We start from the raw sequence: 15,732 nt of genomic DNA, 5'->3' as shown, positions 1-15,732 counted from the left end.
ATCACAGATTGTTCCTCTTACTGTCCTGTAGGCAGCATTTGTCCAATCAGAACAGGTCTAAGGCCTAATCTATGAGTGGTGTTTACTTGAACTATTTCACCTTGGATAACTTACCAATAGTCTTGAGAGTGTGTTGCCAGCAGTAGTGAGCACTAGAATAATTTTATTTTTGAAGAGGAATAAATATATCTGTTTTTGCAATTTTTATGTTTCTTGTTTGTGTAATTTCAAAATGTGAATGTTTTGTGTTACACTGTTGTATATGACACAATGAAAGTATTAAATTTGATTTAAGACACCAGCCTTACATTTGATGATTGGCTTGTGTACCATATGGTTTTAGTCAAGAAGTCTATTCCAGTTTTGATAAACTATTGAAGTAATGTCAAGTGACTAGGATTGAAAAATTTGAAGGTGAACATTTATCAAAATATAATGATGTAACTGCCTTCAGTCTCACAGTTAAGAGAGATAGTTGCAACCATTCATTTGATATTTGCGTGCCATACCAGACATGTCATACATGAAAGTAGCAGTGCCTGTGAATATGAAATACAGGTATTGTTTTATCTTAGTCATGAATATAAAAGCTTGCATTTTCTAATGTTGAATAACGATAACTGCACAAGCAACATGTATTGCTATTTGTACAGTAGCCTTGAAGATGCATCAAAATATTTACTAGGCTTTTGCTTATTAAGATCTGGAAACAGATGAGTAGCTACAGAAAATAATTTTATATTTAGATTATCTTCAATACCCTGTATAAAATATTTTTTTAGTTGCTTATCATTAATATACAATTGGCATAATATTTTTATCTAGGACCTTTTCACAGGGATACTACAGACAATTTTCAACTGAAAGGCAATTCATTTTCTTGCAGGAAAAAAGAAATAGATGCAGAACTAGCTGAAATTGAACCTGTGATACAACAAGCAAGGGCTGCTGTGGGCAACATAAAATCAGAGTCACTTTCAGAAATTCGTTCACTTCGGGCACCACCAGAAATCATACGTGATATACTTGAATGTGTTCTTAGCCTTATGGGAATTCGTGATACTTCTTGGAACAATATGAAAAACTTCCTAGCTAAAAGAGGTGTCAAGGAGGAGATTAGGTAAGAGCAAAGTATAAAACTGCTTCATTAATAATCTGATCTTCTGCCATTATACTGTTTTGGGATGTGCTTTATGAAAATGGAAATGAATAACTTTTTCAGGTTTCTGTGATTTTTTTGTTTCTCTTATTTATAGGAAGAGGTTCTATCATGCAATATGTTGCATTAAATTATTAGTTAATTGCATAGGACAAACCTAGAATCTTTTTGATAATGTGCAATATGTGCATAACAAGCGTTATCCTGAAGATTTGTGTGATATATTTATGAAGCTCCAGCTATAGTACTCATTTTTGGGAATACAGGTAGTTTTTAGAGTAAGATATTGGAAGAGAAAAGCATTTTTCTTTGCAGAAGATTTAGGCTGGAAGAGCTCATAAAAAAGTAATGCAAATGAGATCTTTAATTATTGTATTTAATGTGTTTGATGAAGGTGCATCCACTAATGAATGAAATTTTAATATAATGTAGGAAAAGACAGATTTCTACTTACTGTAAAGAAGACACATCAAGTTGCAGACAGGCACAATTAAAAGACACATACATGAAGCTTTTGGCCACAACCTTCATTAGTAAAAGAGAGAGACAGCCCATTCACACACACACACAAGCAAGCACACCTCACGCACTTACAACTAACAGCTGCCGATCTTGGACCAGAATTCTATGTAACAATTGATATGTTTATCAAATAATACTTTGATGAGAATATTCACATAAATTTTATGAACTTTGGAGAATGCTATGCATTGTTTGGCGATGCAAGAAATACAGTAGTAGTAGGCAAGTGAGCGTCTGGCAGCTGCAACTGTACCTAGCTTATACACAGTGTTTAGAGTAGCAGTTTTCTTACATGCCTTTGTGAAGAGGTGAACAGAAGAAATTGCTTATTTATTTGTGATGAGTAATGTTAATTAATTTTTTCTAACTGTTTGTTTCTTTTTTGGGAGTGTTAGTATTCAATTAGTTGACTTGAAGTTTAATGCACTAATTACTGACATGAGGTAGCTGTACATAGTATGTGTAGAATACCAGTACACATGCTTTATTACGTATTTTTACTTGTAAGTGATCACTACCTGACTGTATTTTGTGTATTGTGCTAAGTATTCCATTTTATTTCTCTAATTGTTTGTATTTTTTTTATTATTAGTGATGTATTATCTAACTTTGTTCTGTATCTTCATTGTTAATAATGTCATGCATGTAAAGTTGCGTGTTATGAGCAGATAATAAATCAAAACCAAAATGTCACAGTCACCTGAGTAAAACTGAATTATTGGCCATTGCAAATATTCAGATGTACTCTAGCACTGATGAGTTATATCTAGTGCTTTCTTGGTGTGTACTTGAACGTGAACAGAGATGGCTAGGGATTGCATTTGTTGCTTATCGATGCAGGGGAATTGGCCCCTAACCAAAAAAGTTGTTGAAAGATACAGTGGGCATAGTGGACAGACTTCAGGCACTGCTCTAGGTGATGATGGTGTTGAGGCATCAATACTTTGTGACCTTATAAACATTTACTACCAGGAAGAGAAAGTTGTTAGAAACTAGAGATGAACAGCAACAACATCTTAAATTCTGATAGGAAGGTATCTCGCAAAGCTAGGCTGGACACGATGTGCTCATTGTTATTGACATGACACATGTGAAAACAAATTGCCGGGGGATACTAGGTCTACTGATAAGGATTTCAACATCATCCACCCATAGACATCGCAGTGGCATAGCTACCAGAGCACCGTATGTGTCTACCCTTTAATAGGGAATGCTCACAGCCAAAAGGCTCAGTGTGGTGCACACAGGTGAAGCAAGCAGGCAACCATGCCACAGAGATGCATTCATGTTTCTTGCAGCCACCTGAAGAGTCTGAAAGAGGTCAAATTGTTGTGTTCCAATTGGCAGGGAGCAATGTCTCATAGTGCATTCGTCCAAGACACGCTAGACCTGCTCCAAGCCTCATGGTCTGGGTTGTGATAAGCTACAACTCTTGTTCACCATTGGTGTTCCTACAGGGGACACCAGCCAGCACTCAGTATGTACAAAGTGTTGTTAGAACAATTTTTTTGCCATTCTTGCAACAAGAAGGTGATGTTGTGTTCCAACAGGATAATGCTTGCCCACACACTGCCTGTGAAACTCAAGGTGCTCTGCAAAATGTGCAGCAATTTTCCTGGCCAGCATGATCTCTGGACTTGTCTCCAATTTGACATGTATGGGATGTGATGTCTAATTTGACATGTGTGGGATGTGATGTGACTTGACTGACTCCTCAACCAACAACTCTTTACAGAACTACATGAAGAAGTTGACAAGACATGGCATAACATATCTCAGGATAGTATTTGGCATCTGTATGATTGAATGGATGCCAGAGACAGCACTTACATTTTTGCCTCTGGAAGCTACACCACCTAATAATATGGGTGCTTCAGCATGGGTCAAAACATGGTACTTCAGAATTCCTTTATAATTGATCTGTAAATGTAATCATTTCATGTACTCCGTATGCACTGTTGCAATGATGAATCTTCAGCAAACTGGAAATCTGTAAAGGGGTGTACTAATTTTTTTCTGGCAGTGTATTTATGCCCTTTTTTCTCCCCTTCTGTTGTGCAAAATTATTAACTACCTTATGAGAGTAAATATTTTGAAGCAAACTTTATCTTAGAAAAAAGCATAAAGCAGGAGTTTTCAGGCCTCTCAGGAGTTGGCATTCTTGATACACACCTGTTTAACTGTCATTAAATCCACTACTGATGAAATATTACAATAGCTGATGAATAATGACAAATCCAACTACATAAGGATAATGCATATTTTAATGCAAAAGTTAAAAAAAAGGAAAGGACAATTGTTCATTGGGAATTTCCAAAAAGAATAATGTATTTGCCTGTGACACATTTTTCTAGAACAAATGAACAGTAAAGTACACTTAGTAATAACCTAGTCAAACTAATAATAGACATGATCATATTTTTTGAAACATTAATAAAATTGTATAGAATTCTATGATTGATACAAGTAAAAATAAATACAAAGGTAAGGAAAAAGAGACTCATCATCTCAAAATTACAAATGGAAATTATGAGAATTTATTTAAGAATCGTGGAGTATACAACACTCAATTAAGAGACAAATTCAGCTTGTTAGGTAATAAAGATTATACATAGATAACAAAGGTAGTCATGTAAATGACGAGAGATATTTCAGTCATGAAGAAAACAGAGGAAAAAAGGCACCTATGCCCAATGAGAGAAGCATTATATAATTAGTAATTCAGTTTCAGAAAGAGAAACAAAATGTGCTGAAACAAACCACAGTATGTAAACTTAGACAGAAAACTCCTTCACAGCAGATTGAACATTACATTTCATCAGCTAACATGAAAAACAGCACACTAAATACTTTGGAGTAAAGGAGTCCACTCACTGAAAGGCAGAAGCCTTGAGTTGTCAACAGGCACACACAGTAAAGAAATAAAATTTGCCAGATTTTGGAATGAATCCTGTCTCAAGCTGGAGTACAAATACGCAAACAAAACACACACACACACACACACACACACACACACCAGCACTTGTACATTATGCCGGCAATGTGCATCCAACCAGCACCATTTAGCACAAGCATGTACGCACGTGTGTGAGCATGTGTGTGTGTGTGTGTGTGTGTGTGTGTGTGTGTTTTCTTGTACTCTAGCTCGAGAAAAGATTCATCCTAAAATCTAGGAAAGTTTCTTTCCTATCTGTGTATACCTATCAACAACTCAACACTTCTGGTTTCATGAGTGATCTCCTTTACTCCTAAAGAATTTACATTCTACCAGAACTTACCTACTATAAAGCACGGTAACTAACAACAGAGAGGAAATTGTACAGATATTCTAAGAGTTCTTTAAATTTTGGTGTATTTCGAGCAATAAACTGTAAATACTAATAGTTAATAATGTAAATAATAACATTCTAGCAGAAACTGCATACATGTCATGAAAATACAGTTATGTTTTTTTGTGATGATTGCTCAATGAAGATAATAAAGCAAGTTTTTTTAGTAGTGAATTAGTTTTTGAACAATAAGACATAAACTTACTTAACATTACATTTTAGCCAATTAAGATTATTGTGATTGTTGTTATTAAATGATGAACTAATTTATTGCTGTTATCTGTTTCAACAGAACATTTGATGTTAGGTCAGTGACTCCTGAATCCAGAGCTCATGTTGAGCGTCTTATACAGGAACGTAAGGAATCTTTGGAACCAGCAAATGCAAAGAGAGCATCATCAGCAGCAGCACCATTAGCTGCTTGGGTCATTGCTGTAGTGAGGTATTCCAAGACTTTAGAAAAGGTGCGACCACTAGAGCGAGAACAAATTGCACTTCAAAGTGATTTGGAGGTAATGTTTTGTTCCATTCTTAAGTACAATTTCCCCTTTATGATAGTATAATCACTGTCAGTCTTCAGTTGGTTAGGTGTGACCTAAACCATTTTAGTACATTGCCCTGAAACCCATATTTTTGCCATTTAGAGAACAGCAGGCAGTGGTTCACTGTTGAAGGGCTTTGATAGTCGTTACTTCCTGTGGCTAGCAGGGAGTTATTTTCAGACAAGGCAATTTTGATAGCTGGTACTTTGAAACCTGTAGTGTTTTTTGAAATTGTCTTAAATTATTGTTCAAAATTTTGAATGTGGATTGTGAGAACCTTTTCAGATATTTTCATTCGGAAGAAGAGAGAATGGACGATAGTTTCGCATATTTTCTTTTTTGCATGTTTTTAATAGTAAACTAACTCCAACATTCTTCAGAATATGTAGAAAACAACATTCTTCAATTGAATGATTAACAATGTTGGATAGTGGCTGTGCAATTATTTCTACGTCTTCTTTTAACACTTTGTTTGGTATTTCATCGTATCCTGCTGATGATTTCTTTTCTGATTTTACTAAAAAGGTCCTTTTTCAAATCACTCAGTAGCAAAAAAATTCATCTTGTCAGCATAATTTTTACATTAGTGTCTGATTTATTTGCATTTATAATGCACTCATTAAAGAGTCCTGACATTTGAAAAAGATTTGCAATAAATTTTGTCCTCTATTGTGGTTTACAAAATATCATGGCTACTAGCTGCAGCACCTGTTTCATCTTTGAGCACTGAAAAAGTGCCTATGACTTGTTTACACTTCTCCAAATAAATATATTATTTTACAATTGTTTTATGTAATCTTTTACATAGGTTGCAGTGTTAGGAATTTTGTTGCATTTTAGTTTCCTGTGTAGAAATCTTTTTCTACACTAGATGATTTTATGCCTGCAGTAATCCACTTTACAGTACTTGCTGCTTTTCTCGGTATACAGTAAGAGGAAAATTTTTATTAAAATGTGCAGCAAGTTTCCAAAACAATTAGTAATATTTTCTGGACTAGAAATACCATGTTCTACAGTGCGCTGCACCATATTTAATTTATGATGGAATAAGTTTATGTTTTCTGTGTTGAACTGCCATTTGGTGTAGGGTTTCTTTTAGAGGAAGGTTCTATTGCTTAACTCCATAAATAGGCCAAAAAGGTCAGAAAGTCCTAAATAAAAAAATCATAAAGTTGTGTAGAAACTGACTGTCCAAACCATGCAGCTGTATTATATCCTACTTAATAATCTAATAAAGAATGCGTGTATGTAGGTAATTACATTGTTTGTATGTATGGAAAATTGATGTTAAGGAAATGGTACAATTTTAGGGACTGTTGTTCTGATTCATGAAGTTTTGATTTTTAGCAATTATTGACCTACACACTTCTCAAAGAATCTTACAAATGCTTGTTATCACAAGATTTGTTGTATATTGCGGTGTGATCAAAAAGGAATGGTAATTTTGTTTTTATTAAAGGATTTGTATTTATTTTACAACATCAATTGTGTCTTCTTCAAAGTAATACCCCTCAGATATAATACACTTCTGCCAGCACTTTTTCAAATCTTGACAGCACTTCTTTAGCTCACTTTTCATTATGGTGTTCAACTCCTTCAGCAATTCTGTTTCTGTCTCATCAGTGGTTCTCTCCTGCCTTACAAATAGAAAGATGTTGCAAGGGACCATCCAAAAAAATTGCTTGGCATGAGCCATTAGCAAACTCTCTGAAGGTGATTCAATAATTTTTGAGAACAATTTCTTTACTTCTCCCACTGTTGTCAGTAACTGATGTGCCAGGCCATCCAGAGTGGTTGTCATCTTCAACCTCTTCTTGACTTTCTTTGAAATGTTTACACCACTCTTATCTTACTCGTAGTATTTTCACTAAAGCCCACAGTCAACATTTTGAATGTGGTGCTGCACTTTATTTCATTTTTCAAGAAAAATTTAATACAGTTTCTTTAATCCATCTTTTTTGAAAGGAAAAGTACACTGAGCTGTCTAAAACATGTACAATATTTTTGACTGTCAACAATAAATTAAGTAATCAAAACAGCTGAATATACAAATGTACATCAGGAACACGTATGCCAACAAAGTAATAACAATAATAATAAAATTCGAAAATAGGATTATAAAGCCTGCGAAATTAAAAAAATTCCATTACTTTTTGGCCACAGAGTGTGTGAGCAGCACCAGCAGCCCCGTTGAGTTTGATTATGATTTTCGTATCATCAGCAAAGAACACTATTTCTTTTTTATCAGTATAAGACAAAAGGTCAGTTTTCAATAGAAAGAACAGGCGTGGTCTTAGGATTGAAGCCTATGGAACCACGATAGTAATTCATTCCTACACAAAAGAAGATTTCTCATGAGTGCTGCATGAGCTACAAGACATAACTGCTGATATTTCTGTGGTGGCATCAAAATTTATTGGGAGCATGAGGAAGAACCACACAGGTACAAGAGAGCTCTTACAGCTGAATGGAAATAGCACTCATCGTGTCCCCTGCCAGTGGCTGGAGAGAGGGCTTTCATGCCTGTGACATGGGCATTTACTGTGCTGCTGGGCTGCAAATATGATCAGATGCAGCCAGCGTTAATTGTAACTACCAAAAGATGTCAAAACTGTTCTTTGAAGAAGTAGTGTTGTCCTGTCACAAACCCAAGAAGTACACTTGCAACTTCAACATTGTTTCCCTCCTTTTGTTTCTTATTGTGCTCCTTATCACACTACACATTCTTTTAAATTGTTCAGTTTTATTGTCAATATTAAGTTTTTCAAAAGGTGAGAGTGTACAACCAAAGAAAGTGAACTGGCTGACATTATAATGGATTTGTTATTAATAACCACCTAGCAGCAGATTTGAAATGTACCACAAAATTACCATGGATTCTGTTTTATTCAGTGAAATTTCAGAATTGTACTGTTACTTTAATTTTTTCAATTCCAGAAGTGCTCACTACAGCTTCATAATTGGAGTATATCACCTGATTATTGTCAAGCAAGAGTCTCAATAGAAGGCTATTGCTATTTTCCCACTGATGAAACCTGACTGTAGAAGTAATGTTTTTGATTCTTCCCTTCTATCTAGGGCTGAACCAAGAGTGTGGTGAGATAGGCACCTGCTAAGGAGTGCAAAAACTGATGGGGTGTGGGAGGTCAGAAGATTGAAGTATTAAATGGGATAGGTATTTGAGCTCTTCTCCGACTTGTGATCCTAACTTCTGCCTTCAAGGAGAAGCCTTTTCCTTGGTTGACTACTATAAGCGCATCCTGTTTCCACAGTGTCATTTCATTGAAACATGATCATAAAGAAATATTTATTATTGAACAGATGTTTGTTGCTGACATGATGTATGTGACAAAATGCATTTAGTTCACACAGCTGCCACTTACACAGCTCACTCAAAACCAAAAGTGGACTCCATGCTGCTACTTCGCTGTGGTATTACAAGATCTCAAAGGTCGGTGAACGGGTGCTGAAACAAATATGCTGTTTGACTGAAGAGTTCTGATTTTTCTCAACTTTTGCTGACTAAAGAGTTGCATGAAATGTGACAGTGGAGGAAACAAGCACAACAGGTGGAAGAGAAACAGTCGGTCTATGTACTACAGTGCACAGTACCAATGTGTTCCAAAATGCTGCAGGAAGAACATGCGATTTTTCAGACTCATGTCTTGGGTTCTATTGGTCACAGAGATGAGGGGTCAAGTGTTTTTGATAGCACTTAGCCTAGTGACCATTTGCATATCTATTGGTAGAATGGGCATACTGTAACTGTTCCACAGTACAGGGTTAAAATTTTAAAAATTACACGCTTCTTCCAGCCAAGGAAAAATGAGAAAACTGGTTGTTTCTTTTGCATTATGTGTGGTGTAGGCCGGGCCTTAGTCATCTTGTGAAAGCACCATTTGTTCATAGGCAATTCCTAAGAAACCCCCAAGAACCAAAGATTTTTGGGTACCAAAATTATCAGTTGTGGGGCAGATCATTTCTATAATTTCTGTTTATGGTAAATCATTGGTATTTTTACCATATATTCTTTAAGACGATGTTCTTGGCGAACTTTGAAACTTTTTTTTAATATCATTATTCGTTACTGAGATCTGAAGGTTTGATGTTACCATACTTACGGACATAAAACATGCATGTAATATCTGGTCTGAGGCATAAATATAATTTTAACTGAAGTAGTGAACACATGACAAGGTTCTGGGGTCATCACATGCATTCTGAGGGCACCAAAGTATGTGTTGTATTGCCATTTTTTTCACCTTTAAAACATTATCACTCGCTTTCTCTGCATAATGGGCACATAACCCTTATAAAGGCTATCTTGACCTTGATATTATTTGTTGGAGCCACCTGGTGGTGTAAGCACATTACAAAAAATTATTTTGTCATATGAAATTCCTTGTACCACATTTCTTGATTTGCTGTAGGTATAGCCTAAAAAGTTGTGCATTTTTATATAAAGCAGTATAAAGTGAACTTGCATTGGATGACAGACGATTTTGCGTGAGCCTAATATTATGCATATTTTTTTGCTATGTGTCAAGGTATGTAACTGTGTTGAAGTATATAAATAAAACTTTACTGGCATACAGAATTTGTTTTATATAAGCAGTAACCCCTGCAGTAACTGGGGAAAGAAGAGAACTAGCTGGTAAATGCTCCAGTCAGAGCACAGAGAAGGTGAGTATGCTCCTCTTTAAAAGACTCTGACAGAAAAGTGGGGGAACCTACTGCCTCAATCCTTATTCCATCTTGAAACTTCCTGGCAGATTAAAACTGTGTGCCGGACCAAGACTCGAACTCCGGACCTTTGCCTTTCGCGGGCAAGTGCTCTACCAACTGAGCTACCCAAGCACGACTCACGCCCCGTCCTCACAGCTTTACTTCTGCCAGTACATCGTCTCCTTCACAGCTTTACTTCTGCCAGTACCTCATCTCCTACCTTTGGAAGGTAGGAGACGATGTACTGGCAGAAGTAAAGCTGTGAGGACGGGGCGTGAGTCGTGCTTGGGTAGTTCGGTTGGTAGAGCAGTTGGTAGAGCACTTGCCCGCGAAAGGCAAAGGTCCCGAGTTCGAGTCTCGGTCCGGCACACAGTTTTAATATGCCAGGAAGTTTCATATCAGCGCACACTCCGCTGCAGAGTGAAAATCTCATTCTTATTCCATCTTTCACGCCAAAAATTTTGGTGTGTGAACATATTCACTCTTTTTTGTGCTGGAAGAGAGTAGTAGAGAGACAGTGATGGTGGAAGAGACAGGTGACAGTGTCAGTGGGAAAGAGAAAGTGGCAGTGAAAGGGAATGAGAGATGGATGAATAAAACAGTAGTGGGAGCCAAAGAGAGGGGAGATAGTGATAGTCTTTGAGAGATTGTGACAGTAAAAGAGAAAGAGAGATGGATAGAGATAGTAGCAGTGGGAACAAAAGAGAGAGGAGACAGTGGAAATGGAAAACAGAGATGAGTGGGGACCATACACAGGCTGGAGGTATCCCCCCCCCCCCCCCCCCCCCCCCGCCCCTCTCCCCAGCACCTCCCAGATTGGCAAACTTTAACACAAAAAAATTTGCCCACATTCTCCCATCCCCTATGCACACATGTTAAGAGGTCAAAACCATGAGTAAACTATCTCCAAGGATATGTGTGGAGAGAGACAGTGGTGGTTGAAGAAAACAATGGCAGACCATAAGTGGAAAAGAAAGAGACAGCGGCAATGGGAGAGTAAAAGAATGAGACAAAAACAATGACAGTAGGACAGAGAGACAGTGGAAGTGGCAGAGAAGGTAAAGAAGAGTGAGAGAAAGGTATGAAGACAATGACGGTGTGAGAGACAGACAGGAGAAAGTGACAGTGGAAGAAAATGGAGACGGTGGGAGGAAGAGAAATATAGACGGTGACAGTGAGAGGGAGATACTAGGTATAAAGACTTCACTACAAAGAGAGATAAGAGAAAAGGAATTTAGAATGTTCTGTGTTGAAAGAACATGAATATGTTTGAAAGATAAATTTTTTTGGGAGGATGGTGAATGAGGATTGAGGTAGCTGGTTCCCCACATTTCTGTCAGAGTTGTTTACAGAGGAGTGTATTCTCCATTTTTAAGCTGGTTTCTATGACATTTACTTGCCCCATTTTGTAACTCCCAAGCTTCGATTGGTACAGTCTGCTGAATTCGAGAATAAGCCTTCTGTGGCTGACTAAGAATATTACAGGAGTTGTTGGTTATGCCTGTGAATACAAACATAAGCTCTGCCATTGGCCATTGGCTGCATTGCTGAAGCATCTGGTCGTGTAAAACTGCTGGAATTAGGCCTTACTTATTTATAATATATTTTTGTTATTCTGGTGCAAATGAAACTTTGATATATGTCAAAACATTGAAATTCATAAGGTCTTTTGTTAACCACTGTGCTAGACTTATGGGCATGTTGTTAATATGCACATATCCAAAGGTCGAAAAAACCATAGAAAGGTAAATCTGTGTGTGTGTGTGTGTGTGTGTGTGTGTGTGTGTGTGTGTGTGTGTGTGTGTGTCTGTGTGTGTGTATGTTTGGGGGGGAGGGGGGCAGGATCGCCTTAGTAGGGATCTGTTTCTACCCATGATGTTCTATAGCTTTTTCCGTAGTAAACTGTCAAAGACTTTGATGTAGACTATAAGTACGCAGTAGGTGCTGTGCTTTCACCCTGTTCTTTTATCAGTTACCTGTTTCATGATGATAACATTAGTAGCATAGAATCTAACCTAACAAAAACTGCTCTGTTCTTCTAGAAAGTCCCATGATTGTATGGAGTTGAGATTTCACTATTCTGATATAATGCTTGTATCCAGAGTCTGATAAACTGATTCCTCTGCGGTTATCAACTGCAACAGTTTCCTTCCATTGATTTCCCAGATGTATATCAAAATAGTCCCATGGTAAGGTTGTCTGCTACTGGAGCTTATCTATTTTGACTTTCATTTAGCTCAGTCTGTAATTCTTCTCAATCAATACCCCTGGTTTCATGTGCCAAAACTTCTCATCCTGGTCAAATGTATCACCTTCTGTCTGCCAAAATGTTCTGCATGCTACATGTAATCAGATGGTTTGTTGAAAGTAATGTGCGCATTGACATCTTCTTCCTTGTGGAGATGTTTCATTATTTTTTATTGTGAAATCTCTCTCTCATGTATCTTGTTGTATTTGATGTTTGACGTCTATGTGTCCCACAACTCATTGTTACAGTCTTTTCAGTCCTTTTGCTTGTAATTGGTATTCCTTCCAAATTCTCTTGTCTTTGTACTGACCTCCAATTTGCATAAATATGTCATTTGTTTCCTGTCTACCTTGCAAGACCACTCTGCCTCAGTGTTGTAAATTACTTTACTATGTTGTAAGTAGTTTCTCATCCTGTTGACATAAAGGTTTGTGGTAGGATAAGATACTATAATACTTGCTATCCATCTTTTCTCAGTAATTTCTCTGGTACTGCTACTTTTTTCTTGTAGCACTTAGTTTTCAGTGATATATCTGCTTTCTCCAAATACCGGTCACATTCTGTATCATAGACTTACATTTTGAAATAATTTTCTTAATTTTTCAGTTGACACGGTGTATTCACTGATAGATTTGAGATCTCTGGCTTTCCAAGCATTGTTGTTGTTGTTGTTGCGGTCTTCAGTCCTGAGACTAGTTTGATGCAGCTCTCCATGCTACTCTATCCTGCGCAAGCTTCTTCATCTCCCAGTACTTACTGCAACCTACATCCTTCTGAATCTGCTTGTTGTATTCATCTCTTGGTCTCCCTCTAAGATTTTTACCCTCCAAGCTGCCCTCCAATGCTAAATTTTGATACCTTGATGCCTCAGAACATGTCTTACCAACTGGTCCCTTCTTCTTGTCAAGTTGTGCCACAAACTCCTCTTCTCCCCAATTCTATTCAATACCTCCTAATTAGTTATGTGGTCTACCCGTCTAATCTTCAGCATTCTTCTGTAGCACCACATTTCAAAAGCTTCTATTCTCTTCTTGTCTAAACTATTTATCGTCCACGTTTCACTTCCATACATGGCTACACTCCATACAAATACTTTCAGAAACGACTTCCTGACACTTAAATCTATACTCGATGTTAACAAATTTCTCTTCTTCAGAAACGCTTTCCTTGCCATTGCCAGTCTACATTTTATATCCTCTCTACTTCGACCATCATCAGTTATTTTGCTGCCCAAATAGCAAAACTCCTTTACTACTTTAAGTGTCTCATTTCCTAATCTAATCCCTCAGCATGTAACCTCCCCCTCACTTATCGACCTTAATGACAGTGAAAAATTAAACCGCGTGTACCTAATGGAAATTTGGGAAAAGCAATTATCACCGAAGTTAATCTGTCGGTAAAGAGGGAGGAAACGGTTACATCTAAATGAAAGGAAAAATGCAAATGAAACTGGTGGATATTAATTTTGAAAAGGGGTAAAGTTAATAAAGAAAGTAAATGCGTGGCCATTACGTTAACAATTAACTAGCTGTAATTAGATATTAGAGATTTGGGGGAAATTACGGTCGCCAGTCCTATGGACAATTACTGTAGTAACTGAAAAAGAAAGGTTATTACACATATAATTAGCACTAGAAGTGTGGCAACTGAAGGTTGACACGTGAATTGTGAAAACTGAAAGATTGTCAGAAGTAATAAATTTCGCTACACTCTGACTTAATTTAGCAAAAGAATTAATAAAACCGGAAAGTGAAAGTTAATTTAGTGACTGAAATTAATAGTAGCTTTGTTTCTGAAGCACATCGAAATTCAGTAAAATACGATTAGTCTTGGGCTACCTCAATAATCATTTCAAAAGCTACTTGAATCTACGCAATTTAGAAATAAGAGATTTAGCTTTGAACTTGAATTAAATGATTCTGAACAATTAATAATAGTAAAATTTAATACTTACCAAGCTGAGCTGCAGTCACAGGTAAGCTAAAATACGGTAACAAAACTCGCACTCTTAATTTGTGCTTGTGTGATCTAAATATTGTAGCCAGCTACGAATACTTTAACTGAACTTTGAAATTAAAGCAGTGAAATGGAATATTACTTTAATGCTGGCATTTGAATTTCAACGACACTCGGGTTCATTCCGGAAAAGGAAGGGACCCTGCTTGGTAATGCAATTGGGACAATGAGCGAGAAATGTTCATGCTAATTTGCTGTAATTATAGTTATGCAAATGGAACAGTTTGAAAAGCTGAGGTCTGCCATACAGTCTAAAACTTTATGTGCTTCCAGTCTTCCTTGTTGGTTGATTGAAGGTTTCAAGCCGTCGATCGAGTAGGTGGCGACAGTCACTCATTGTCGGCCATCGCTGTTGCAGAAGCTGGATGTTGGCGTCCCTTCTTCTCGACACGGTCACCAGGTGAAACGGGCTCTAGATGTGCGCCAGCTAATGCTTCCCGTCCGCGACACCGTGTCAGAAACTATCATAGAAATTCGAGCGCAATTACATGCTGTGAAACCCCGAAAGCGTGGCAACTCGCAGGAGCATCACACAACACACCTGCTCCACTGCACTACTCCCGCCAGACCCCCCTGCTCTGCCCGCACTCCACGCCGCCGAGTTCACACTACCAAAGATCCTAAACACTTTTGTTCTCCACACAACCTATCGATGTATTCGTTCGACAGCATACTTTTCCCTAGGCAAGACCCAGCGTAAAATACAAATAATATTTACAAATCAAACCAATTATACGTCGGCATAGATGCATAAATATATATATACAAATAGTAAAACAATTACAATATATAAAGAGACAGAATTGTCATATCTTCAGGTGACAAAATAAGGAAAAGAATTTATAGTACAATAGATGGAAATAGGAGGATATGCATTTCCGGCGTTACAAACATCACCCGATTTAATTCGACTACATTCCATTATCCTCATTTTGTTTTTGTTGATGTTCATCTTATACCCTCCTTTCAAGACACTATCCATTCCGTTCAACTGCTCTTCCAAGTCCTTTGCTGTCTCTAATAGAATTACAACGTCATCGGTGAACCTCAAAGTTTTTATTTCTTCTCCATGGATTTTAATACCTACTTCGAATTTTTCTTTCGTTTCCTTTACTGCTTGCTCAATATACAGATTGAATAACGTCGGGGAGAGGCTACAACCCTGTCTCACTCCCTTCCCAACCACTGCTT

The 15,732-nt window shown here is 37.3% G+C and overlaps 1 protein-coding gene across 1 annotated transcript in view; it reads left to right on the top strand.

The window, feature by feature from the left end:
* The window catches only part of LOC126457597 (cytoplasmic dynein 2 heavy chain 1), an 808,157-nt gene that overhangs the window by 591,977 nt on the left and 200,448 nt on the right, over positions 1-15,732 (top strand). Inside the window, exons 51-52 of the mRNA XM_050094037.1 lie at positions 887-1,120; positions 5,303-5,522. Of these exons, the coding sequence (XP_049949994.1) occupies positions 887-1,120; positions 5,303-5,522 (454 nt within the window). The remainder of the gene's footprint in view (positions 1-886; positions 1,121-5,302; positions 5,523-15,732) is intronic.

This window comes from Schistocerca serialis, chromosome 2 (assembly GCF_023864345.2).
Source record: "Schistocerca serialis cubense isolate TAMUIC-IGC-003099 chromosome 2, iqSchSeri2.2, whole genome shotgun sequence".
Taxonomy (NCBI): domain Eukaryota; kingdom Metazoa; phylum Arthropoda; class Insecta; order Orthoptera; family Acrididae; genus Schistocerca; species Schistocerca serialis.
This window is presented reverse-complemented; position numbering and strand designations above follow the sequence as displayed.